The 27677-nt window shown below is 40.6% G+C and overlaps 2 protein-coding genes across 7 annotated transcripts in view; both read left to right on the top strand.

Moving 5' to 3' along the window:
* Positions 1-17315, top strand: part of LOC141766300 (inositol 1,4,5-trisphosphate-gated calcium channel ITPR1) — an 85728-nt gene extending 68413 nt beyond the window's left edge. For all 6 annotated transcript variants that reach the window (XM_074633009.1, XM_074633018.1, XM_074633033.1 and 3 more), the window contains 9 exons: positions 2212-2387; positions 4504-4668; positions 5373-5562; positions 5683-5775; positions 8264-8403; positions 10113-10278; positions 14196-14356; positions 14997-15158; positions 15921-17315. In XM_074633009.1, the coding sequence (XP_074489110.1) occupies positions 2212-2387; positions 4504-4668; positions 5373-5562; positions 5683-5775; positions 8264-8403; positions 10113-10278; positions 14196-14356; positions 14997-15158; positions 15921-16007 (1340 nt within the window). In that variant the 3' untranslated portion in view covers positions 16008-17315. The remainder of the gene's footprint in view (positions 1-2211; positions 2388-4503; positions 4669-5372; positions 5563-5682; positions 5776-8263; positions 8404-10112; positions 10279-14195; positions 14357-14996; positions 15159-15920) is intronic.
* A 5182-nt stretch (positions 17316-22497) lies between these two features.
* Positions 22498-26712, top strand: LOC141766333 (class E basic helix-loop-helix protein 40-like). The gene is made up of 5 exons (XM_074633101.1): positions 22498-22870; positions 23559-23625; positions 23839-23946; positions 24362-24485; positions 24686-26712. The coding sequence occupies exons 1-5, from the start codon at positions 22797-22799 to the stop codon at positions 25612-25614; spliced, it is 1302 nt and encodes a 433-aa protein (XP_074489202.1). The 5' UTR covers positions 22498-22796; the 3' UTR covers positions 25615-26712.
* The last annotated feature ends 965 nt before the right edge of the window (positions 26713-27677 follow it).

Genomic DNA, 27677 nt, shown 5'->3' on the forward strand with positions numbered 1-27677 from the left:
AGCAGGCGCAGTAGCGTTTCCTTTAACTCTGCCTCCCAGCCCACAGTCTGGGTCTCATTCACATGAACTGAGGAAGGAAAATAACTCTGGATTCTGCTATGAGTGCATTTTACAACTTTTAGGACCTAATGATTTAAATAAGAGCTAATCAAGTGTTCATACTGGAAAGTTGATTTACCTCCTCCAATATAAGTCTATGGGAAAAAGTCTTTTTGGGCCCAATGGTATCACGTGACGGACAAGGAAGTTGTAATTCCACCGTTTGGCCACTACGAAAATTTCAAACTCAAACTCTGCCTTCATTTTGATCTCAATTACACACCTGTAAAGTTTCATGACACTAAATCAGAACAGGGGCATAAAGTTGGGCCCCTTCGCCCCCCTTGCTCGTACTATGCCCATCTTGGAACTAGCCTTCATTTTGATCTCAACTACACATCTATAAAGTTTCGTGACTGCATCTTACACAGTTGTGTCGCTATCGTATTGAAAAAATCTGTCCACAAACAGACAGAAATATAAACACCTGGCAAAGTACTCAAAACTGCCTCTGCCTCTCTCACTACAGTGTCTCCAGCACAATATTTTGCCATGATGACACACACACAGACTCACAAGGTGAAAACAATACCAGTGTCGCTGTCGTGGCTGTTATATTTCGACAACCGATTTCTCCACACATTTCATATAAGTTATTTTACACCCTCGAAAAAATAATAAAGATTTCAAAATGTGCCAGTGAACAAGTACGCATATGTCTTTTTACAGAGTTAGTTTTAACTTTGTGACGAAACCAAAATTCCTTTTTGTTTGTAGTTATTGTAAATCACTGAGTGCTCAGCATGAGTCAGGTCTGACTCCTCTTCACTGGAACTCTTTCTCTGTGCTGGAGTCTCATCACGTGAGACTCCAGCATACCTTTGGCCTGCTTTAACAGGCACTTTTATGGCTTGGGGCCTCGGTCTTCTCTCTCACACACACTCACAGTGCTCTGCTCTCCTCCCTGCTTTGCTTGGGGCTTTAGAATGAGGGTTGTAGGAGCAGGAGATCTAGGTCAGTATGTTCTGCCTGCATGCATGACTGACTGCTTTTTTGACAAATAGCTTTGGTTAGCACCCCACACTCAACCCCGACACATGCTCACACGCTGACGGTGCATTCTCGCCGCCTTCTCAACTGTTGATTTTACAGATGTTTTTGCGCAGAATCCTCCGCCTGCACATAAAAACCCAAAGTGCAAGGTAGCTACAGAGATTGTGAGCGCACGTAAGCGCGCCTGTTTCAGTCTGCCACATCACTTGAGCTGCTCCCTGCTCGCTCCTCATGAATCTTTCAGCCGAGGTATTTTTAGAGATGGCTGTTATGTAAGTGGCACCTGTCATGTGATCTCCGCAGGGATTGGGAGGGAGAGAAATCTAGAGGAAGGGAAGGAGACAGAGGGAGGCAAGGTGGGAGGAGAGGAAGTAGGGGAGGAAAGGAGGGCTGCCTTGCCCGCAGTACTCCCCTTCTGCTTTCTCATTCACTACAGCTCCCTTTCTCTCTGTGTTCATTTGAATCCTTGCAGTTCTGCCCCATTTTCCTTTTTTTGTCGTTCTCTTTTGATCTTTTTCTACCTTTATGTCATCGACACATTCATCTATATTTCCTTTTAGGTCGATCTGTGACCAGTTGCTTACAAATATACACATTTGCACACATGTCAGCCCCGTGTTTTAAGAAAGAAAGGGGGGGTCAGTAACAGAGGCAGCAGGTTGGGTGTGGCCTTGTTTTTAGGCTGATCAAACTTGGTCGAGTGTTTTAGCCTGAGTGATATGTTGCCACATGAAACCCCTGGCTAGGACACTAATCCTGGATTTACCCCGGGATCAAGGGAAGCATCAGGTAGGCTCTCAGGAAAGCTTAAAGCACACAGACACATACACAAAAAAGTATGTCATATACTTTTGGGTGTTATGTAACTGGCTGTCTTTGAGTTCAGTCTATTAATGAAGGCCCGAGGCCTGCCTGAGAGGGAGAACTTAGTAGAAGCCAGTTAAAGATCTGCTGATCCGAACAAGGCCGCGTTTAAGTTGCAAACTGCGCTGTCATCCTCGCAACATGATGCATTAATATGGAAAATTCACTATGTAACAGGGAGTTCAAATACAGCATTTTTTGCACATTTCTTTTATAGCTTGAATGAGCACTAATATGTACATTAATGTTCCGCAGGTATGCTGGATCCCCACCTGTCTGCGCTGCTGTGGATGGGAGTCTTGGCAACATTGGCCATTGTTATCATCATGCCCCAACCGCTGGGCATCCGAGCCCTCGTCATTATCACCATCCTCCGTCTCATCTTCTCTGTTGGCCTGGAGCCCACCCTCTTCCTCCTGGGTGCCTTCAATGTGAGTAGTCTGCAGCGGTGGTATCCAGTCATGCAGTTAGTTTTGGTTTTAATTGCCCAGCTTTTGAGATGACTGTCTCTGAAACTTGCGTTGCCACCACAATACCATGGAATTTTGTAGCTTAATCGTTCCAAAGAAAAAAAAAGTCATTTTTCAAGCGATAATGTCAAATTTTGAAGTGTGAGGATTTGGTGCGTTTCTATTTTGTTATATCATTGTCAACTAAATATTTTTTGGATTGTTGGTGCAAGCAACTTGAAGATGTCACAGTAGGCTCTGAGAAATTGTGATGAGCCTGTTCTTCCTATTTTTTGACATTTCATGGACTCAATAAGTAATTGAGAAAAACAATACATTAATTGACAATGATAAGAATTGTATGTTGCAGCCATACATTTTTGTTTGTGGTGCTCAAAGCATCTAAAGTGTTTTTTTAGAGCTGCAACAATTAATCGATTAGTTGTCAATTAACGAGTGTGGGTTCGAATCCGACCTGTGGCGCTTTGCTGCATGTCATCCTCTCTCTCTTCCCCTTACATAACTGTCTCTCTCACTACCAATAAAAGCATAAAAAAGCCCAAAAAATAATCTTTAAAAAAAAATAAAAAATTAATCGCCAACAATTTTGATAATTGATTAATCAGTTTGAGAAATTTTTCTCTTCGAGAAAATAATCTGCAGATTAATCAACAATGAAAATGATTGTTAGTTGCAGCCCTAGTGTTTTTCCAGAAACAATGTACCTGGATGCTCCAAAACCTAAGTTATGGACAGTTTTTATTGGAACAATTTCCTACAGAGGAGCTAGTCCCTATGAAAACTGCTGACAGTGAGTGAGCACCTCTGAATAGATTTATTTACCTCCATTGTATTTGGGTAGAGTAAAATAATAGAATATCTAAAAATCTGGACAAATGAAGTCAAAACTATCTGCATGGCCACTACAGGCAAGTAACATGTTTTTCCTTTGTTTTGGGGAAACCCTTTTAAACGTTTCTTGCCCCTCTGTGTGTGAGAGTGTGTGTTCGTGTGGTTTGTTGGTCATTTTCCCCAGAGAAATGCAAAAAACATATCATTTCTATTTTCCCATGCACACGCACCGCTCTATGTACTTTCACATACTGTGAAACCCCCACCGCACTAGTTCCAGTTCTGATTTCAAGTCTCACTCTCACTCGTGCCCACTTGGCAGGCCGGTGCCCCGTCTGCCTGTGGTGTCGCCCCCTGGCCCTACAGTTGTCCTTGGCAGCGCCTGGCTGCGCTATGGGGGTGTGAAGTGCGTCACTGGACCCTAGAGAGTGTGACACCACCACCCCTGCACCTGCTACAGACTTCCTAGATGTGCTCTTAAACACATACACACACACACACAAAATAAAGTCTTGCACACAACTCTATCATCTCTCCCCTCAGTCGCTACGTTTACATGTACACAAGAAACCGGGTTATTGAGAGAGATCAGGTTAATGCAGGAGATCAGAGTACACGTTTCCATGGACTGCCGTAACCTGGTTACTCTAAAGTCTAGTTTACATGCAGCTGGTCAGTAGTCAAATGTCTCCCTGATTATGTTTTTGACATTTTTTAACCAAGTGTTGTAATTTTTCTTCGCAGTGTCAGTTTAAGTCTTAGTCAGACTTCATTATTAGAAGGATGCACTGCTGATGACCTTTCTTTTCGTCCCTCCCCGCTGCTGTCACGGTGATACTCTCCCTTCCCCAAGTCTTTATCATGCACATGTACTCTTGCAAAAAACCCGGTTAAGCGTATACGTGACCAAGAAGTCAGGTTTCTCCGGCATTTATCTACAAAAGCCGTGATAACCGGGTTACTGTTAATCCCCTTTTTCCCTCGTGTCTCATTTACATGACGTTTTAAGAAATCAACAGAAAGCCAACAATAACCAGGTTACTTATGTGCATGTAAACACACTCAACGTGTCCTCATTTAGCTTCATTTAGGGCCACACCCGTCATGTTACGACGTTTTCCGTGTCTGCCCCAGAGCCCTCAGCCAAGGCCATGTTGACTTTTCAATATTGAAATGATTAATGGTTGATGATCCTTTATTGTAATTACTATTATGTAAGTGAAGTTGACTTTTATTTATCTTCCAGGTGTGCAATAAAATCATCTTCCTAATAAGTTTCGTGGGGAACCGAGGGACCTTCACGAGGGGCTACAAAGCCATGGTGCTGGACTTTGAGTTCCTCTACCACCTCCTTTACCTCATCATCTGCTCTCTGGGGGTGTTTGTCCATGTCTTTTTCTACAGTTTGCTGGTAAGAGAAACACACACACTCTGTGAATACACACGTACTAAGAATGCATGTTTTTACACACATACACAAACCAACTCAGAAGGGGTGAAGAGCAGCAGGTTTTGAGTAAAACCATATTACTTCTCTTTCTGAATGTAGCCTTAGCGTTCCATCATGGTGCATTCAAGGACATAGCCCACTTGCAAACAAGAATTTTCCCTATTTGGTGCTGTAATGGTGTTTCTGTTGTTATTTTTTTCTTGTTGTTGGGTTGTTAAGTGCCTCAGGTCTACTTTATAATGTGTCCAACTGAATATGCCAGTGTTTGGAAATGTTTTCCATTCACACAGGCCCAAACAGCTCCTCTGCAGATGCAGCACAACATATTTCCATATTTCTTGAATAACATGATGCAAAAAACTTGTGCAATTCATGTCACAGAGGAAACTGAAGTTGAACTCAAGAGAAAAAAGTATAAAAGCCACAAGATGCAACTAAATCTAATCCAACACACTTGTTTCTTGCCACCTGTGCATTCTTGTGTAACCTCACGTTCTCCTTGTAACAAATACTGGTCTCACTGTATGTAGAAGATGGCAGTATGTGACCTCAATTAATGCACTACATGTTTACTATTTCTGATTTTGCCTTCTGAGAGACTTGACAGTGAATCTATTGCCACATGTTTAGCCTTTTGTTTCATAATGTGTGCTTTGCCTGTGTAGCTGTTCGACCTGGTGTACAGAGAAGAGACCTTGCTGAATGTAATCAAGAGTGTGACTCGTAATGGCCGCTCCATCGTGCTCACCGCTGTGCTGGCTCTCATCCTGGTCTACCTGTTCTCCATCGTTGGCTACATTTTCTTCAAAGACGACTTCATCCTGGAGGTGGATCGCATCCCCAACACGACTCTGAGTGAGGACAGACTCCTGTCATTTATAATCTTTACAAACAGCCTTAAAGATTACAGATTATAGTTCTTTTTATTTTGAAAAGACAAGATAAAAGTATTCACTGTCCCTTCCTGCTTTCTAGAAAATGGAGCCAGTCTGGCCAGTGAGTTTCTGTCTGCAGGAATGTGTCAAGGAGGGACTGATGAGAACTGCACCACAGAAGCCCCACAGGAAGGTAATGTATACTGCAACACTGGGTTTTCTATGTGTTTAGCTTGAGAAATGTGACTTAATCTAAATATTTCCATCATTAAAATCTATAAATAACATCTGAATGTTCTATGTTCTTGTTTGAATTTCTTGTCATGAATCAAAATCTAAGTGGTAACAACAAGCTCTGTTTATAATGTGGGTCATTTTAGTTTTAAGGTTTTAAAAAAGCTTTGGATCAAAGTTTCTAGACTAGTTGATTGTTTATTTGAAAAGGGGAATGGGTTCATGTATATGTTGTTTATGGTTTGGGTGGTTGTGAACGCAGTAATCGTACTCTGGTACAGACCAAAACAACTGGTCCAAGACCGCTTGCGAGAGATGGTCTCGGACCGTTTCCAAGCGAACCAAAGCGCAGACGGCCTGTGCGGGCATTTGTTGAGATGGACACAGGTAAACGACAGGTTAACATGTGTGGGAGAGGACTGACCTGAACTTCTGTTTGCTTGACATTTGGGCCTAAGAGAACATAAAGAATATGTTAAATATAGTCCAAAAAATTGTGGCATTTATAAAGTCTTTGATAAGAGAAGTAAACTGGAGGAGAAGGGATTCGTGCGTACAGTAGATCAGTGCCGAGTCAAAGTGAAAAAAGTTTGACATTAATATATCAAAGTCTGCGATTCCCTGCATAGAAGTGGCTCTAGAGATGAAAAGGATCAGTTTCGCTCCTTCGTACACGCCCCTCAGCAACTTAATTTTTTTTATTTTCTTTAATTTGTGCACTGACTAAATAGAAAACGAACCAAAAGTATCAATTTGACTCAGAATTGGACTAGCTTAACGGACGATGACTTGCGCCCTGAGAGAAGTGGAGAACTGGCAATCATTTATTGTAGAGCCTACTTGAAATAATCATGTGTTCCGCAGTTACGCACTAATTCACACTTTCATTCATGTGACTCCATCAACTGCCATCTGACCTTAACAATTCCCATGTGACCTCACCGGCCCTCATGTGACATCAACATGTGACTCAATTAATTCAGTAGAAACTGAACAGCATCAGTTTCATTCCCTCAGCCATCAGCCCAGATATAAAAACTATAAAATGATTTGGCCAATAATAAACACAGTTATGAGGATCATGATCTGTTCTCTCCTGTCCACTGGGTCAGAGATCATTCTAAAGTGACCTACAAACTTTATCAAATTTGATCAATCTTTCAGATATGTTTGTTTTTCTGTCTACCTCAAGTTCACCTAACGCTGTTGTCACATTCCATCTAAACAAAAACACGTTTTGCTTTGACTCACCGCCTTCACGCCGTGAACCGAAACATGTAAACAAGGTCCCAACAGATATCAAGTTCTGTAACTAAACCAAGGATATCTAAATAGCAGCTGATACCTTATTTACACTGTGACTAAAAGGCTATCAAATCCTACTCTATCATACATTACTTATAGATATTTATAATCAGAGAAAATATTTCCTAACAAGTTAATACTCTGCTTGGATTGTTTCTTATCATAACGCCGAATTCACACTAGGCAGCGGCGAAGTGCGGCTCGCCTACATTTTTCTGAGGCCGGGAGGTGTGTTCCTGTGTTTCAGGCGGGAAGAAATTCTTTGTAACATAGGTCAACATGAAACAGGAGTCACAGGATCTTTTTACTGATTGGCTGCGGGTCGTCCCTGGCCGCACTTCACCGCTAAAAGTTTAACTTTTGCTGGCCACAGAAACAGCAGCTCGCTGAGCTCGGAAGTAGCAGCCGCCGCAGCTTTTCATAGACATTGCATGACATCTCACCGCAGGACGCACTTCGCCACTGCTCTGGTGTGAATTCAGCATAAAGCATTTGAGTAAATAGTGTGTATGGGCATTATAAAGCACAATATAATCACCATGTACTCAATGCATCATGAATGTGGCTTGAGATGATTATGATGTTTTAATGGAACATCAAATTAGTGTGTCTTATATGCAATCCATTTAATCCTCATAATATCTGAATAAAAGTGACACAAAAAGTGTTACAACCATACTACCTCAATCTCTTCCTATATGATGATACAGAACAATTATTCTACACCTTATGATGAAAATAAATTGCAGTATATTGTATCGTATCTCACTTTTTCTTTTCCTTAAACAATATGATCAGTTTCTGAAGTGGTACTTTATATAGTATGTCAGGGTATAAATTGTATTTTACATGTAAAAGGTCCCTGCATTATCTCTTTGGGTCACATGAGTTAGTTTAATACTTGTTATGAGCCACAGTTTGATGCTTTTGATGTTACATAAACTAAAAAATATAGGTCCTAGTGGTCCTGATTATTGGGTTATACCATTTTATAAAGCATTACAGTGTAAATGACGTTCTCTGGTGCCGCAGTATTGTTTACGATGGTCTGTAAACAATTACACCCCTGCTAAAGATAAATAAATTGTACTTTTTACAGCCTCTAAATGAGCAGATTAAAGCTTTTCTTTCTACTTCCTCAGATTTAAGGAATGACAGTGAGGAGGACAGCAACATGGAGCGGACGTGCGACTCTCTACTTATGTGTATCGTCACTGTGCTGAGTCACGGCTTGAGGAGTGGAGGGGGTGTAGGGGATGTTCTCCGCAAGCCTTCCAAAGAGGTACATGCAACTCTGATTAGGCCCCCCTCCCAATACTGTGTGTGTGTGTGTATGGGCTGAGAGGGTGTAACACCCGCAGCTGCAACGAGGGTCATGTGAGCTGGCTGCAAGCCCATCGTGTGCTGAACTTGTTTTTAAACAAACAATGGAGGTTTCACAATGTTTCCTTACAGCTGCACTGCCTCCGCCTTGTGTGAGAATTAAAACCTCAAGATAGATTTCCAACGAATTCAGGCTCAACCGCTAATGATGTCAAAAGAGGATGTGATCTGCCTCACGTATGCACAACACAATCCAACTAGGCCAAAAAGTCTTCGACATGTATATAGTCATATAATCACATGGGTGGCAAAGTGGCTCAGAACATTGTGGCTTCAAAACAAGCTTGTCCTAAATATGCGTTGTGTGTAACTGCATAGGCTGGTGACCATTACTATAAAGAGGATTAACTAAAAATGGAACATGAGTGCGTGAAACCTACAGCACAGTATGGAGGCGTTGAAGTCCATTGTAGCTCTATGATGTAAAATGAACATTTCTCCTTGTAGGGCCTTTTTAAACTGTGTCCTATCTAGACAGACAGAAACAGGCTGCATCAGGTTGACCGGCTTTCTGCCGTCTCTGTTACTGTAGCATCTGGCAGGTTTCACCTGTGGTCTTGTGTTTCCATTAACATCCATGATGACGAAGGTTAACCTCATTTTAAACTCATAACATCATCCCCAACATATGTTGACCTGCCCTTTGGGTCATACACTTAAATGGGACAATCGTTCTACATTAGTCCCCCACGATAAAGTGCAACTTCATCTTAAATTTACTGTCAATCGCACTCTGTTGTCCAAATAAAGTTAATAATAACCAGGGCTGTCAAAGTTAACACGATAATAAAGCATTAAAGCAAATTCGTTTTAGCGCCACTAATTTCTTTAACGCATTAGCGCAACTTGCGATTTTTAGGTTTTAGCAGACTCAATTTTAAAAGATACTGGTATCATAACTAGAAATAACTACAATAATTACTAGAAACTAGAAATCCTAAGAAATCCATTGTTCTTGTTATCATTTTAACCATGTTATACTATCTTGTCGCGAAAGAGGTTAAATAACGCTCCAAACTTATGCTAAATTTTGACGAGGAAAAACTGCCATGACCATTATTAAAGAGGTCCTTTGACCTCTGACCTCAAGATATGTGAATGAAAATGGGTTCTATGGGTACCCACGAGTCTTCCCTTTACAGACATGCCCACTTTATGATAATCACATGCAGTTTGGGGCAAGTCATAGTCAAGTCAGCACACTGACACACTGACAGCTGTTGTTGCCTGTTGGGCTGCAGTTTGCCATGTTATGATTGGAGCATATTTTTTATGCTAAATGTAGTACCTGTGAGGGTTTCTGGACAATATTTGTCATCGTTTTGTGTTGTTAATTGATTTCCAATAATAAATGCTGTATATATACTGTATATATATATTGCATAAAGCAAGCATATTAGCCCACTCCCATGTTGATAAGAGTATTAAATACTTGACAAATCTCCCATAAGGAACATTTTGAACAGATAAAAAAATGTGCGATTAATTGCGATTAAATATTTTAATCGATTGACAGCCCTAATAATTACTATGATCTGTTATTTTCTAGTCGCTACCTCTGAGCGCTTCCTGTACAGAAGTAACTGTTGTTTCCTGTTCCTTTCCCAGGAGCCCCTGTTTGCAGCCAGAGTGATATACGACCTGCTGTTCTTCTTCATGGTCATCATCATTGTCCTCAACCTCATCTTTGGTGTCATCATCGACACCTTCGCTGACCTGAGGAGTGAAAAACAGAAGAAAGAAGAAGTCCTGAAGACGACCTGCTTCATCTGCGGTGAGACTAAAGTTGACGACATCGCACGTTACCTTAGACAATGGTCTGAAATTAGCTCCCCCCCCCGTTAAAAAAAATAAATAAAAAAATAAAAATCGTCAGGCCGTTTACCAGGGAAACAAGAATCGGTTCCCCAAACCAGTTCCTAGTTGTCCAATTACTATGCATCTCACGCCTCCGTGACTATCGATTGCTCATGTCGATGCTTTCCGACAGTTATGCATGCACAATGACGTAACGTCATACGCACGCTGAATCATGTTTCAGTTTGTTTGGGACCGGAGCCTCTGCAGAGAGAGAAAGAAAAAACGCTCCACAGCGTAATAAACCTGAGGGGACGCATCCTATTTTTACACTGATAGTGCTACATCGTGAACAACAAATCTGTGTTGAAATCGACAGGACGAGAGCTAGTTGTGCTGTGGGCAGCACAGTCCTGCTTGGCAAAATAACATAGCTAACTGAGGTTCCATTGAGTTCCATTGTGATGCATTCAAGCTCTATTCAGTAAAATGAGTATTGGGCAAAAGTAAATTATATCATTATCATGATGTGTTCGAATGTAATCTTGTGAAACAAATTCTGAGTGGTAGACAAAAAAATACTTGCCTGCCACAGTGGCAAGCAGCGAAATAAAGTTAATATCAGACCCTGCCTCACACATACATATATTTACTGGTTATGTGTCACGTCTAGCTTTTATATGTGGCACAGCTCTCTCTCTCTCTTTCTGCCAAGCATTCAGCAGTCTGTGCTGAAATATTTTCCTGATGATATTGTTATGGGAATCAGACGTCTAACTTTCCAGCACCCGGATGACTTCTCTAATCATTAGGGCATCCTGCTAGCCTGCTGTGTTGTTGGAAAGGCTCTGTCTGTTTCAAAGACTGTGCGTCATTAGTACTCTTCCACAATCATGTCACCTAGTGAAATTCCCAAATTCCCCTCTCAGAGCGTCTGATTTCTTGTGGTTTCTGGTCTGTTAAGGTGCATGTAGATTGTTTCAGTCCCCCATCCTCTCCTCCTCCTCCCCCCTTTTTCACTTAGCTGTCGTTCCAAAGAAGGCTGAGTCATGAGAGCTTCCTGCCACTGCTCTGCTCGCCTCCATAATTCATGTCTGTCTCACACGCAGACGTTTTCTCCCACCCACTCACACAAACTTAATTTTTCACACCATATGTTTTTCGCATTTTCATTTATTACCCATACTCTGACCCTCCGCGTAGCTGCATCTGCATTTCCTTATATGCACATTATATGTGCGAGTGCCTAAAAACAGTACACGCTGCTGAGTGTGTGTGACCATGTGCGGTACATGTGTGTAATCCCAGCAGGACATGCCGTATGTGAGCATGTGTGTGCGTGCGTATGTTGGGTCAGGGAGTCAGGACAAGTGGTAAGCATATGGAAGGAGAACAGTATTATGTCACCCAGCCAGCCATCAGCTCCTCTGACTCACTCATGTTAAAGAAGGCCAGGCCACAGGGGGAGCTGCCGTCTCTATGGTTTCCACAAGAACCACAAGGGAACAGGAGATGCAGAGATTAGGAGCCGACCTCGGCAGGCTTAAGTGGCTCTCCATCCTCCAGCTCGGTTTTATAAGCCATCGATCTTCCTCTCAATCTTGCATTGTTTTTTTTTAGGCCTTTCTGGTCTTTAGCCAATGATTGATTTACGTCGTGAACTTCCTGTGCAGGTTTTTATGTTCAAGGAATCAACCTCACAACCTCACTCTCCATCTTGTACAGAAAAAGGAAAAGAGGAGCTTGTTAACAGGTTGATTTTATTCTGTCATGTCATTACAAATTAATAACTAATGTTAAGGATTGCTGAACATCCTGCATTTAACATTAATGAGAATTGCTCCCAACACCAGTTGGTTCAGTTTTTATTCTTTTGGTGTCCTATAACAGGGGTCTAAATATAACGACAGCCCCCCGAGGTTTTATCCCTAGCTGTACTCTATCCCTCGTTTACACCACTATCATTACTGCACAGCTGGAAGCTCCCTTTATAGTTTATATACAGTACAGTCATGTGTTTTAAGCACTTTTTAAGGACAAAACAACCAGTGAGTTTTACTTCTGGTTAAAGGAGACAACGAATCAATGTTGTAAAAGAGAGAAAGTTTTTAGTAAAGGCAGAAACGCAGAGAACCAAGACTGAAATTTGCACTTGTGTTGCAAGACTCTGGAGTTGTCGCAATCCACATGACGAGGTGACTGATTTCGTTGGAACTGAAACATGATATGTGTGAATCAAATTGATTGTAGTCAGTTTTACACAACTAGACTTTAACCCCCTGAGACCAGCAATCCTGACCAACTTTACTGTCTTTCAGAGACTGTAGCAGATGTAGAGCTTGAGTGAAGTATTTATATCATATGAAACTAGAAAACCTAAGGAATCTATCAGTAACAAACATGTCATATAGCATTTCGGGAAAGAGATTAAATAACACTCCACATTTAAGCTAAATTTTAGTGAGGAAAAACTGGCATGGCCATTTTCAAAGGGGTCCCTTGACCTCTGACCTCAAGATATGTGAATGAAAATGGGTTCTATGGGTACCCACAAGTCTCCCCTTTACAGACATGCCCACAAACTAAAGACCTAGGGCATTCAGAGGATGGATGGCTTTCCTAGGTAGATTGACAATAAGGGGGTTTGTGAGCAGTCATCGCAACAGAAGTGCTCGTCATCCAATCACCGAAAAATGCAATTCTTGCAGAAATCTCCAACTGTCAAAAGTTTTTGGTTTTCTGTGGTGTTTCTCAAGGTCTTGGTGTCTTAATGTGGTATTTTGGAGGGATTATTGATAATTTTTATCAATTCTCAAGTGGTTAAAAAAAGGTTAGATTCAGCACTAAAACTGTAACAAATGGTATCAACCCAAAAATTGCAGCAACAACTTATAATAACTACTAATAATAAACAACTAATAATAAAGCATGGGAATGACCATTATATACTTCATCATAATGTTCTAAGCCCTTATACTCTTACTTTTTTTTCCAATTAATTCATTAATTAATGTTTATTACAGATTTATGACAAGAACAACTTGACACACAGTGCTGAGCTGCATCTCAAATTAATCTTCAGGTACCCAGCTTTCAGATGATGTACACCACTTCTATGTGACATCTACTGTTGACCTGCTATCTGCCCCTAAAGACCCCCTGTACCTCCCTAAAAAAAGACAAAAACTGGTATATTGTGGGTCTCAGAGGGTTAATAATATTGTACTATTCTTTCCATTTATTTTTCCATGGAATTGCATTTTCGTGTTCAGAGCAATCTCTGCTCTTTAGGTTCTGAACTATAGCAGATATTTAGCATATCATTTGCTTGTCAAATCCAACTAAAGAAATCTCCAAAACAAATACGTCCCTGGTGTTCTCTTGTCTGCAATGCACTGCAAAACAAATAATGTGCCGTTTCATCTCATGAGCTCCCCTTATCTGACAGCCTGTCATGGGTGATGCTTCATTTTCCGGAGCTTTAGCCTATAATTTAGAGCGGATGTACTTGTTTTTTTAATGAACCCTGATTTATAGTTGCATTGAAACTTCTGTATTCTGCTATTTATTACCAATACTGTCTCTTCTGCTTGTTTATTTCCTTACTCCATTTTGTTGCAATGTTTTTTATGTTCTTAAAGAGTCATTATTGTATATGTTATGCACAATCTTAAATGTTTATAGCATTATATTTTTGATACATTTATTAACCCAGTATTGAGCGATACTGAGTGTCATTTTTCCAGCTGATATTAAAGGGATAATTTATATGTAATATGTTCTCCTGTCTCTCTTGCAAACAGAAACTGGCAGAATAGAGGCTAGCTTCTGTTTTTTCCTTAAACATGATGTAACTTTGTACCATAAATAATGTGTGTTATTGCCCCTCTACAGGCCTGGAGCGAGACAAGTTTGACAACAAGACGGTGACCTTTGAGGAACACTTCAAAGAGGAGCACAACATGTGGCACTACCTGTTCTTTATTGTGCTGGTAAAAGTTAAAGACTCCACCGAATACACCGGCCCTGAGAGCTACGTGGCCGAGATGATCAAGGTAAAGCACAGACACACCCATAAAACACACATCCTCATCCCAGCACAGGCCTACTTTACTTCTTAAAATGGGTTACAATCAGCCCTTAGACCATGCTGTTAGAGTTATAGTCTGGTGCAGCGATCTGGAATGAAATAGGGCGTCACGTTTTTGGTACAGTAACTCTTATCAGTGAGATTTCATCAGGTTTTGCTACTGAGACAGACTTGTAAACATGTACAGGCCCGTCTCACACACCTGAGTACAGTAATGTGTTCCTCTTTCCTAATCTCAACTGACAGACATGCCGGTCATGCACATTTAATGACACACGCAGACTGGTGCAGAAAAACAGGAAGACCGAACAAACTGGTCCACGAGTTGCAGTCTAATCCTGGAACTGATCAAAGCATGATAAGGAATCATTGGTCAATTCACTCACAATATGTGCTCAGTCTGTGGTCATGCAAGCATGTTCCTTCGAAAAACAGACCGCAGACCGGTGGCATTTGGAGTTCCGATTTAAGCAGTTGATTGCCAAACGGTAGCACTTTCCCTTTTAAAAAATTACCAATATTTTCTTAGCAGAATATAGCTTTATTAACTCCTAGTAAATGTAGAAAAGTCAGCGGCTGACTGACTTTGCTCGGTCGAACCACAGGAGCACAACCTGGACTGGTTCCCGCGGATGCGCGCCATGTCACTGGTGAGCAGCGATGCAGAGGGGGAGCAAAATGAGATCAGGAACCTGCAGGAGAAGCTGGAGTCGACCATGAGGCTCGTTGCCAACCTGTCTGGACAGCTGACGGAGCTCAAGGAGCAGGTATGACAGTAAATCATACACACCCATGATTTATATTTCTTTCAACTCCATTTGAACCGAACAGCTTTTCCTGAGGCTGTTATTATCAGCCAGTGGGAAGTTATTGACAACCTAGCACTGTAATCACTCAAGGCCACCCACATTTAAATGAACAATAACATGAGAAAAGTTATTGGGGATTGGATTGGACTGCAAATTTCCCACCCGGGACTAATAAAGGAATATCTTATCTTATTACAGTTGTGCAATCACCATAATGGAATTGTTAATAGTTTAGTCGTGAGTTTAGTTTATTAGTTTCTTTTTGCTGTTATTTCTCTTCGTTGAATGGGTTTGTTCATGCACAAGTTAAAAAATGCACCGTACTTTGTCACATTATACAATTAAAGCTGTCCTTTGAAAAGGTTAATAAAAGTGAAATTAAATATTTAATTGTTAGGGAACGCACTATTGACTCTGTGTCTTAAAGAAATAGTTTGACACTTTGGGAAATACACTTTTGTCTGTTCAGTAAACAGGAAGCCAGTTAGCTTAGCTTAGCATAAAGACTGGAAACGGGTGGAAACAGCTAGCGTGGCTCTGACCAAAGGGAACAAAACACGCCTACCAGCACCCCTAAAACTCATAAATTAACCCCCGTAAAACCACAACTTGTCATTTTTTACACTTCAGTATTTGTGAATTTAAAATCCTGCATTGTTTTCATCCCTGTTCGCTAGCTTGCAGTCTTCTTTAAACTACTCTTTTTGTTTCCCTGTGCAGATGACCGAGCAGAGGAAGCAGAAGCAACGAATTGGTCTCCTTGGTCATCCCCCTCACATGAACATCAACCCCCAGCAGCCTGCCTGAGTGCCCTTGGGGGCCAATTTCACAAGTGCCTGAGCACTCCTGTCAGTGCACCACATGCTAGACAGGAGAATGCCAAATCATGTGCGTCTCCATTATGTATTTAGGTCGATGTCTGACTGTATACTTCACCAGAAACTCCTACAATAAGTGTTTCTACAACATGCGTGCTTCTGAGTGTCTGTGTGAAGTGAAGGCTATCGGAGTATGTTACTCGCGGTCTGCAGCGTGGTTGTGGATGTGCGGGTGGAGTGTGCACCAAGTGCCTCGGGACCTGAGAAGCGAGTCCTGTAGGTTCAGGAGATGAAAACTCTGACTTCAGCTTTACTACCCAGAATGCCTTCTGCGTTGTACCACACTGACAGCATGCCAAAGTTCAGCCATTGTTCCTGAGGGGGGTATTCCTCTCAAGTGGCCTAGTATTGAGGTTTTAATCCTCAGTGTTGCACCAGCAAACTCAGGTCACATGTGGATTTGAAGGTTTGTATGAACACATTTAGCTTTTTTGTTCTGACAGCAATAGGAAAACTTAATGATATGCAATGTTTAAATAAGAATTAACTATTTTTGGGAACTGGTAATTTTATATTTGAAATATGGAAAAACCTGTAAACAAGAGGTCACCAGACTTCTACAATGTCTCTTAATGCTGTTATAAAACCTATACAGCTTTATAACAGCATTATAAATGCATGCAACTGTGATTAGGCCCCTAATCACAGTTGCATGCAACCCTTATTCATTATCACTCTCACATTTTTTGCAATCTCAAATGAAGGTTGTACTTGTTCCAGGACACTTTAGATTAAAAGAAGATGTTTGAAGGGACATTGAAATTTGTTAAGAGAAATAATACAACTATTATTCTGGATAACAAACCATATGGACCTACTGTGGAGAAGGAGGAAATCATGTGACTGCTTCCCTCTGAAGCTGGTTCCATGTTGTGCTTAATCATAGTGGCAATATGGAGTCACATTGGAAGCATAATGTAGAACCAGAACTTGTAGGGTTTTGGGAGAAACTTTAGTTAAATTAGCACTGAATTATGTAATCTTCCTTTCATTCATTTAGTCCGAAAGCACTGATATTTTCTGTAGCACACAAACGATTGTTACGTCACTTTGTAAAAGACCCACTAGAGAATGAATGAGTGTTTGAGCGTATGTGAGGGATAAACAGAAGATGAATAATGGAAGTGATTTGGAGTGCTGCTTGACCAAACTGAACTTTTCTACTAACAGATGGTTTGTGTCTGAATTGTACATTCCATTCTTGGAGTCTATTTAAATAAACAAGTGTGTAAAATAATCTGTCGGCGAGTGTTAAGCGGTATCTGCGTCAGTATGGAAGTGGAGGCAAAGACCAGAACATATGCGAGACTAAAGGTAATTATGAGGATGTTGGCGTTTTATTATCTGTCTGGCTGCTTATTAGTTGATAACTTGAGTGGTGCCTGATGAATGAAGAGCCTCTCAGTCAGAGAAGTACATTTGGGAATTGCCGACAGATGAACTCTGTTATTTGTTGTCTTCTACAAATGAGGAAGTGCCCTTATCTTCTAACCACGTTGCGTGAGGAAATATGTTAGCATGTTGAGTACATACAGGGGTTGCACATTTTTAACTTTAATTTGACCTTTTTGGATTTTATCACCACACAGATGGAGCATATATGGTATTTTTAAATCGCCTTTTTTATTTTCTAAAGACTGGCTCTATATTATAAATATAGTTTATAACAAACTTTGCACCTAAAGAGAATTTTATTACCTAAAATGTTTTTGTTAAATGGCCTATAGTATGGCAATACTACAGTGAGTGCAGGACTTTTACTTGTAACAACATAGTAAAAGAGTAAAAAGAATTGGCATCAAAATATACTTAAAGGTACTATAAGTAACATTTGACATGTATTAATCACTTTATATTGCCAATGTGTAAATGGATTGTAACCAGACTTAAAAACTTAAAAGACCTTCCTCGACTTTCTCTATTGCCTATTACTGGACGGATTTCTCTGTGAAGGACTTTGTTAGCTGATAAAATAATTTGCAAACTACAAGCTAGTTAGTATCATGGAACCAGTAGTCCAAATAAAATATAGGAACATTACAGAACATTATGTAAGGGATAATGCCCAACGAGGGGTCCATTAAGAGGAATTAATGGACGATGTGGAGAGATGTCAGGATGCTGACTGCAGTTCACTTAACCGGCCACAGGTGTCATTAATAACAAGGATCTTCTGAAAGTTACATACAGTACCTTTAAAGTATAAAAATTAAAAGTACTCATTATACAGAATTTCCCTTTTTTGGCATAAAATATATTATATTATTGAATTATAATTAGTGATGCAGGTGCTCATCACTTTTGTGTTTCAGCTGGTAAATCTGTGGCTAACTTTGAGTACTTTATATACTGCTTAACCTTTATTTTTTTAGATTTTTTATTAATAATCTAAATATGCAAAGTAACTAGTTACTAAGGTTGTCAAATAAATGTAATGGAGTCAAAAGTACAATGTTTGCTTTCAAAATGGAGTGGAGTAAAAGTATAAATTAATATAAAATGTAAATACTCAAGTAAAGCACAAATACCTCAGAATTGTAGTTAAGTAAAGTACTTGAGTAAATGTACTTTGTTATATTCCACTACTGTTATCAGCAAACATCTTTGCATTATGAAAAACTTTTTGTCAAACAGAATAAACACCTTTTTTTTGGTTTATGCTGAAAACAATTAAGGGCAAAAGGTGTTTTCCGCAATATTCTGTTAAAAGATCTACAAGTGAACTTAAACAAAAGTGCCATTATCAGGAGTTTTAAAATCAAATTCAGTCTTTAATTGTGTTACATTTGCCCAGACTGTCTTCAAGGGGCTTTCCATTTTTTTTTTATTTAAATACAGCTGCATCACTGTGACCGTTGTTATGGTCATTTGGTAATTACTGAGTCCTGCCCACCCCCAATTTCTATTTAATTCACTACACTCAAGGAATTTTTTAACAGACCTTTGGTTGTACTTGTTGAATTAAGTCCCTCACTTACGATACAACTTTGTCAGTTTACACTGAAATTCATTTTGCATCCTCAGGCGGTTACGTTCAAGAAATTTACATACAGGTAACAACTTGTTGCTGCGAAAGAAACTATGTTTCTGAAACTGAAAAATCTGTTTATGAAAATGTTATGTCATGAATCAATCATGAGTCAAAGTCTCGAGGCTGATGTCTCTGAGGTTGTGAAAACAACTGTGACAGCTGCTACTTTCTTTACTTAAATGTCAGATAAGATAGATGGATCAAGATGAACAAGCTCCTATTAGCGAGGGGAGAAAACTACAAAATCAGCCTTCAAATACAACATTGATCTCTAGTGAATTTTGTGTGAGTTGTCGGAATGATCTAAATAGTACGTCAAACGGAATTGTGATTAAAAACACATATCCAAAATGCTGCCAAGCTCTCCTATGTGTCAGGGAAGTTTGTGTAGCCTCCTGAGTCTCATCTGGCTTGCCAGACTGGATTTTGTGTTCCTATCTTACAATAAAGGGTCCCAAAAATACCATAAACATGACTTCATATGATTCAGAAGTTACTGCAGGGACTTTGCTAAATGTGATTTCCAGGCAAGAGCTTTTCTCCAATCTCATCATAGTTCTTACTGTGATAGATGTTTACAGCTTCACAAAACGTCAGTCATTCTAGCTTCAATCCACATTGACGTTAACTAGCAGGGGAACAAAATTATGGATTTTAATGGGACTGTTAAAAAAACTTCCTGTTTCTATGAGACATCTACAAACTGTTGGGCGTATTAGAGTGAGTGTCCTTAATTATAGGTCATTACGCTGTAATAGACCTGTAATTGAGACTGGAACTGTCCGTGTCTATTGAACTTGTTAAGAGATAATCAAACCCTACTGTATTCTTAGATCAAAATATTGTTGTAGAGAATACAAGTATGTGTTACTCAGTGGTGGGTTTAACCCCCTGAGACCTGCGATCTGGACCGACTTTACTGTCTTTCAGAAGCTCCAGTAGGTTCAGTTTTAGGGTATACAGTGAAGTTACAGATATCATATGAAACTAGAAAACCTGAGAAATCCATTGTTACCAACCTTGTCGGTAAGGAGAAGAAATCTCCAAATGTCAAAAGTTTTTGATCCCAAATCACATCATGGCTTTCTCTATGGTTTTCCTCAAGGTCTTGGTGTCTTAATGTGTTTTCTTGGAGGGATTATTGATCATTTTTATCAATTCTCGAGTGGTAAATAAAAAGGTTAAATTTAGCAACAAATCTGTGTGACAAATACTATCAACCCCAAAATTGTTGCAACTTATGAGACATAATAGAGCATGGGAATGACCATCTTATATACTTCTATCATAATGTTCTAACCCCTTATACACTTTTTACAATTCATTTTTAAATAAATAAATAATTAATTAATGTTTATTTCTGATTTATGACTAAAACAACTTGACCCACAGTGCTGAGCTGCATCTCAAATTAATCTTCAGGTTCCCAGCTTTCAGTTGATGTACACCACTTCTATGTGACATCTACTGTTGACCTGCTATCTGCCCCTAAAGACTCCCTGTACCCCCCTAAAAAAGACAAAAGAGCTCTATTGTGGGTCTCAGAGGGTAAAAGGCCTTCATGCATTTATTTTTGAAATTTAGACATATATATATTTGAACATGTACTTTGTGGTTATTAGAGATATTTTCCAGTAAAGGGAAACAATCATGATCATTTCAATGCAAATGTCCCCTCTTGATACACCTTTTCATTTGCAAAACAAACCCAAAATGACTTGATGAGAATCAGCATTGAAAAACAGGCTGACGGCCTGCTAGTACTGGAGTGACCTGAGCTTTACTGTCGCCTGCAGCAGACAGGTGCAGCTGCCGTGTGCTGGATGAGCTGGATGTGCCCCGCTCACTCAGCAGGCTCCCAGTGCCATGAGGAGATCAACGTGACAGCCTGCACCGCCTCATGACAACAAACCCACTCCACACACTCCACACACTCAGCCACGCACCGGTGCACGTGGTGACCGCACTGTTTATAGACCACCTGCCTGCTGCAGACCTGGGTCGACAGAATACACTGCTGAATGTTGACTATTGTGATAAAAATATTAGGCTATTCATAGTATTATGTGAATAACTTGAAAGGAACATAAATAGGTGATTTGTCCTACATAATTAATGATATTTTGTGTATATAAAAACAAACCTAGATGCATCATAAAACAGTTAAATGTGGCTTCATTGCTCTTGATTTTTTAGCAGAGTTGTATAATAATAATAATAATAATAATCTACAGGATATATTAATAGTATAGTATGCTATAGTAAATAGGCTATTTGTCCTACATAATTAATTATATTTTGTGTATAAATATATATAAATCAAACCTAGATGTATCATAAAACAATTAGATGTAGCACTGTTGTATAATAATTATAATAATCCTGCAGGATATATTAATAGTTTAGTATTCTATAGTAAATAGGCTATTTGTCCTATAAATAATTAATGACATTTTGTGTATATAAAAACAAACCTAGATGCATCATAAAACAGTTAAATATGGCTTCATTGCTCTTGATTTTGTAGCACTGTTGTATAATAATAATAATAATAATCCTGCAGGATATATTAATAGTATGGTATGCTATAGTAAATAGGCTATTTGTCCTACATAATTAATGACATTTTGTGTATAAAAACAAACCTAGATCCTCATAAACCAGTTAAATGTAGCACTGTTGTATGATAATAATAATAATCCTGCAGGCTATATTAATAGTATGGTATGCTATAGTAAATAGGCTATTTGTCTTACATAATTAATGACATTTTGTGTATATAAAAACAAACCTAGATGCATCATAAAACAGTTAAATGTTGCACTGTTGGATAATAATAATAATAATCCTGCAGGCTATATTAATAGTATAGTATGCTATAGTAAATAGGCTATTTGACTTGAAAGGAACATAAATAGGCTATTTGTCCTATACATAATTAATGACATTTTGTGTATATAAAAACAAACCTAGATGCATCATAAAACAGTTAAATGTGGCTTCATTGCTCTTGATTTTGTATAATAATAATAATCCTGCAGGATATATTCATAGTATAGTATGCTATAGTATTTTAACAGTGTTATTATTGTATATATTTTCATTGGCAGTAGGCACAGTATACACCCTCTACCTCTCGTGCCTCCAGGCCTGTTGACCTGCTCTCTGGTCCTGTGCCAGCCAGCACGTTCCCATCGCCGTGCCGTGGCGCGCGCAGCCTTGTTTCAATACAACTTCAGCATGGTGGTACACGAGACGTGGCCACGCGCCGCCCCTCCGCTCTGACGCGCGCCTCCAAACCGCCCACTGAGGCTCCTTTCTCGGCAGAAAGTGGGCCGTCCCTCCTGCGAGGATACAGCGCCGTGAAACACGTGAGGAGCCTCATGTGACAGAGAGGTAGGTCAGGCGGAGCGGAGAGTCAGAGGGTTTATTTAACTCGTCGCTCTGTCCTCCCACACTTTCTCAAACGCGCCACCAAACACGGTCGCCTTGCTTTTCTGCAGCGTGGACTTGATCACTTGAAAACCATCTTTTACATCAGTGCGACTTAATGAGAAAATAATAGAAATCTTCACCACTATTTTGAAGCATTTTATTTAGTGCAACTTTTTTTTTTCTCCATCTCCATATTTATTTGTGTGACTGCATACCTCTGACTTTGCTGCGTAATTGGAGTAAAAAAGAAGAATGGAGCGAATCCCCAGCGCGCAACCTCCACCTCATCTGTCCAAACACCAGGCTGATCTCTCGGACGTGCAAGGGTAAGCTTAGAAAAATGTCTTTCTGTTCAACGCTACATACAGAGCTGTGATGAGACACAAACACATTTTAAGTAGTTTAAAAAAATGTTAATTGGCTATTTCTATATTCTATACAAGTAGCCTAATAATTAGGTTAGGAATCCAATGTCTTTGTTTTTAGGAATCCCAAGTACAAATATAAATTACTGCAGCCAACAAAAGGTTATATAACATTCTTACATTTGCTGCTAGAAAAAAATACATTACTACAGTGGATCAGTGATAAGAAACCCTCTGTTCAAGGCTGGAGAAAAGTGATATTTGAGATGGTCCCTTTGGAAATATCTCACAAATATTCTACATGCCAAAAGTAGATCAGTTCCACAATATTTGGCATTACCTATCTGAATTATATTGGACATGATCTCTCTTCCATTATCTCACAAGGAAGTCTCTTGAACATGAATTCATATATCCTGTGACTTCCCTGCACTATGGACTATTTCCTATGACCTCCTATATGAATTATTTTTTTTAATCTCAGCTGTACCAGTGTTTGTTGTTGTTGTTTTTTTTATTGTGTTAGTGGAAAATGTCTTTCATGTCCTCAAACGCACTTGATTTATTATTATTAATTCTATATCTTATAATAATACTCAACCAAAAAACATCTGCTCACACCTGACTGTTGTCTCTTTTTGCTTTTCAGGATGGATTTCCCCATGTATGTTTATAAACCCAGGCGAGGAATGAAGAGAGGAGGAGAGGAGAGCAAGGTCCGTTACTATTCTGCTTATCGCCAACTTGTTCTGTTATAATAACCTGTTTTAATTAAAGGGTGTGAACTACAAGGAGGAATTAAGCTGCCTGTAGTGCCATAAATGTTAGACCTAATTTCTGATGACAGAACTCCTGGAGTCCTCCCTATCTGATCCTAAAGAGCTATAATAATAGCTGGTTTTAACCAACAATGTTTATTCTTCTTGCAGGAAACCTACAAGCTGCCTCACAGACTCATTGAGAAGAAAAGGCGCGATCGGATAAACGAGTGCATCGCTCAGTTGAAAGATTTATTACCAGAGCACCTGAAACTCACGGTGAGTTCATGCTGTGGCTTGGAGAGGGATGATGTATGTATGTATGGGGAGTCACACTGTGTTGAGAGTGGCATGCACCATCGAGTGGCTGTTCAGTGGTATTACATCCTCTAGTCTGTTGCTGTGTGCGTCAGCAGTCGGTGAATGAGAGCTCACACTCAAGAGGATTTGTCTTCTGTCATTGTTTAAACTGGGGATTTAAAAAATCAATCCAGTACACAACAGTAATTTATAAAATATATATGCTCCCATAACATGTTGAATAGTTCTTATTTGCCTTTATGGTAGCTGCCATAGTGTGTTGATGATGGGACAGCCAGGATCATGTGTGCATGAGCAGTAAAGCGTAGTCTCTCTCTCTCTCTCTGTGTTATATAAGAGGTGCTGATGTGCTGACTGTGTGTGTTTCCTACAGACTCTGGGCCATCTGGAGAAGGCTGTGGTTTTAGAGCTGACGCTCAAGCACGTGAAAGCCCTCACCTCTCTTCTGGAGCAGCAGCAACAGAAGATCCTCGCTCTGCAGAACGGCATGCAAATTGGTAAGCTGCGGATCACTCACACACATACACAAATATGCACGTGAGCAGCCAGGATGGTTTTGTCGGGACAGAATGCAAATAGAATGCACAATGGGGCAGGGTTTTTGCAGAACTGCAGGCAAATAAGTGACTTCAAATAGAATTCAAATTCAAACAGCTGCATTTTCTTGACTGTGTGGTTTCTTTGTTGTCTTTTACAGAGCAGCCCACTGTCAGCCAGGAGAAGTCGGAGGAGATGTTCCGCTCTGGCTTCCACATGTGTGCCAAGGAGATGCTCCAGTATCTCGGCAATCACGAGACCGACGAAGACTTCACACCGTCCCATGTCATCAATCACCTCCACAAGGTAGCCGCAGAGGTGCTGCAAAGTCCGGTCAGACCCCGCACTCCTCTCAGCCCTCCACCTGAGGAGATCCCCTCCTACCACCACCAGCACCAACCTCACAAGGAGATGCCCGCCAGCATAGCGCCAAAACCCAGCGAGGGCTACAGGAGGAACTGTGTGCCCGTCATCCAGAGGGCGTACGCTCCGACGAGCAGCGAGCAGAGCGGCAGCGACACGGATACAGACAGCGGCTATGGGGGAGAGCTGGAGAAGGCTGAATCTGGGGCGCAACAGGGACGTCCAGGTTACTACGGTCAGGAGAGCCACCTGAAGCGAGCGCTCGACGAGAGACAAAGCTCCGGCATCAAGCAGGAGGATGAGGAGCGGCGACACAAGCGACCCCGGGTGGAGTCGTCGGAGGATGAGCTGCTCTCAGGCGGAGAATCATCATCATCATCAGCATCATCGTCCTCTAGCGGTTACAGCAGTTACATGAGCGTATCCCCCAACCATCCAACTGCTCCACATCCCCTCTGCATGCCTTTCTACCTCATTCCACCCTCCGCTGCAGCCTACCTGCCGATGCTGGAGAAGTGCTGGTACCCCGGAGCCGTGCCCATGCTCTACCCTGGCATGGGAGGCTCTGCACCCGCCATGTCCAACGAAAGACCTCAGCTAGTGATGTCTCCCAGAGGAGGCTCTCCAGCCCCGACCATATCTCAATCTCAGACCCCCATGGACTCCCCTGCCCTCCTCCAGGCACTAAAGCAGGTACCACCCATCAACCAGGAAACCAAAGACTGAGAGATGACAGATGTTCTAGTACCCAAGAGACAGTTAGTAGGAATGAAAACATGACTGAGCCTTTCCATAATCCATCCTCATTCCCGTCCTCTGCTCCTCAGCCTGGAGGCCCAAACAGCAAACTAGAGGACTTGTAGAAATGTTCAAGAGGAGATGGAGGAGGAAAGAGAGCGACGTCCGTCCACGCTCGGAGGACGCAAAGCTCTGGTTGAATGTTAAATGCTCAGTGGTATTACTCAGTGCAAATGTATCATATAAAACTGGACCTGCCCTGCACACACACACACACACACACGTGGTTGAATGTAAAGAAAGTTTTAGATGCTGCTGTTAAAGTACGATGACACTGATGCATCTCACTTGTAGCCGTTGCAATAGAGACACGCCATCTTTGTACTTTAGAAAAAGTGTTGCACCAAATGTTAGCAGTAATTTTTCACCCAAAGTTTGTTGCCTACGTCCTTTAGGTCAGCGTTATCATCACTGAGAATGCCCTTAGACATTATGATGACTGGCTCCATAAGATACAAGGGTTTCCTCATGTGTGTACAGACGGGAGTAAGGGTACACCCGATGCATGGATGAAGGAACGGGCCGCCACACGACCACAATGAATGAGAAGTCTTGTTTTTCATTGACAAAACAGACAGTTCAGATGGATTTTTCTGTAATTATTGTTCATAGACTTCTTGTACATTTCTATTTTTTATACCGTGCGGACAATTGTATACGTTGTGCACTCAGAAACTGTGTACATACTGTAGCACTGTGCTGGACCTGGTCTGCATACTCAACATCTGTTTCTGCTCAAGTCAAACCTGGTGTTTGTTCTTGCCGTTGCCTTTTACTTGTGAAAAGCTGATAAATCTCAGATGTTTATTCTCTGTACTACGTATGAATACTGGAGTCACAGGAGCGAGGAGGAGAGAAGTTGAATGTAAACGTTTTACCAGAAAACTAGTTTTCTATAGAAAGAGGTACTTGAGATTTTATATTTTGGGACCTACATGAAAGATGTTTGATGTACATATTTTGTCTATAAATGTTGGTATACATTATATAAGTGTATTAATAAAGTATTTTTTTTCCCGTGGAAAATCGCTTTGACTCTATGTATGTGAAAGAGGAGGAGTGTGTGTGTGTGTGAACACAATCTGTTCTTTTACAGCGCCACAACATTCATGTCACCAGCGGGAACACTTATGTAATGGCAGATCTGTAGCTCGGCTCTCCTGCTGGTTAACCGTCTGTGCCCACTAATACAACAACAAGTAAATACACGTGAGTGTAAACAGTTTCAGTTAATCTCCTGAGGCAATAATCAGGATCCATCTGCTTCTCGTCAGCAGCCTTGACAGGGAGACATTTTCTCTGTTTTTTACTGGCTGTATGACTCGATATGAAATGCTGTTATCCCAGAGTTGCAACATCTGACTCTATATTTACACTCCCAGGAGTATAAGCGAATAAATCGCAACCAATACTACTCTATCACCACAACATTTGTCGTATTGTGCAATCACATTTTTTAGCTATGTGACTGCTCTTACAGTCAACAAGGCTTATCTCATGCTGCAGATTTCTAAACAGGCCGAGCGTATCCAATCTCTATGCTCAGCATCACAAGCTCTTCAACCACATATTATTGTTTCCACTATCATTCCTGAGCAGAGGGAGTGTTGTTTCATTCCATATCTAGTTTGTTTGTACAAACTGAAGTCAAGCCTGCACCCTAAATGTCATTTAGCTCCTTCTAAACTGATTCTCGTCAAGTTAATTTCCAGTCGTTTGTTTCAGTAGTTCCTTTTTTTATTGCTGTCATGACATATAATCTGCAAGCTGATGTAGTGAACACAGTTTTTCAGACAGTTTAACAATTTTCCATAGTTTAATAATAACACTCATCTCAGTAGCTGGGTCGTGGAGGCCTAGTGGTTAAGGCGCATACCATATAACCACAACATCTCCCGTTTGACCTTTGTTTCACGTCATTGCTCGCTCTTCCTCCCTCGTTGTTTCCTGTCTGTTTCTATTTCTGTCGTTCTGTCCAATTAAGGGAATGC

This window comes from Sebastes fasciatus, chromosome 1, assembly GCF_043250625.1.
Source record: "Sebastes fasciatus isolate fSebFas1 chromosome 1, fSebFas1.pri, whole genome shotgun sequence".
Classification (NCBI taxonomy): Eukaryota; Metazoa; Chordata; class Actinopteri; order Perciformes; family Sebastidae; genus Sebastes; species Sebastes fasciatus.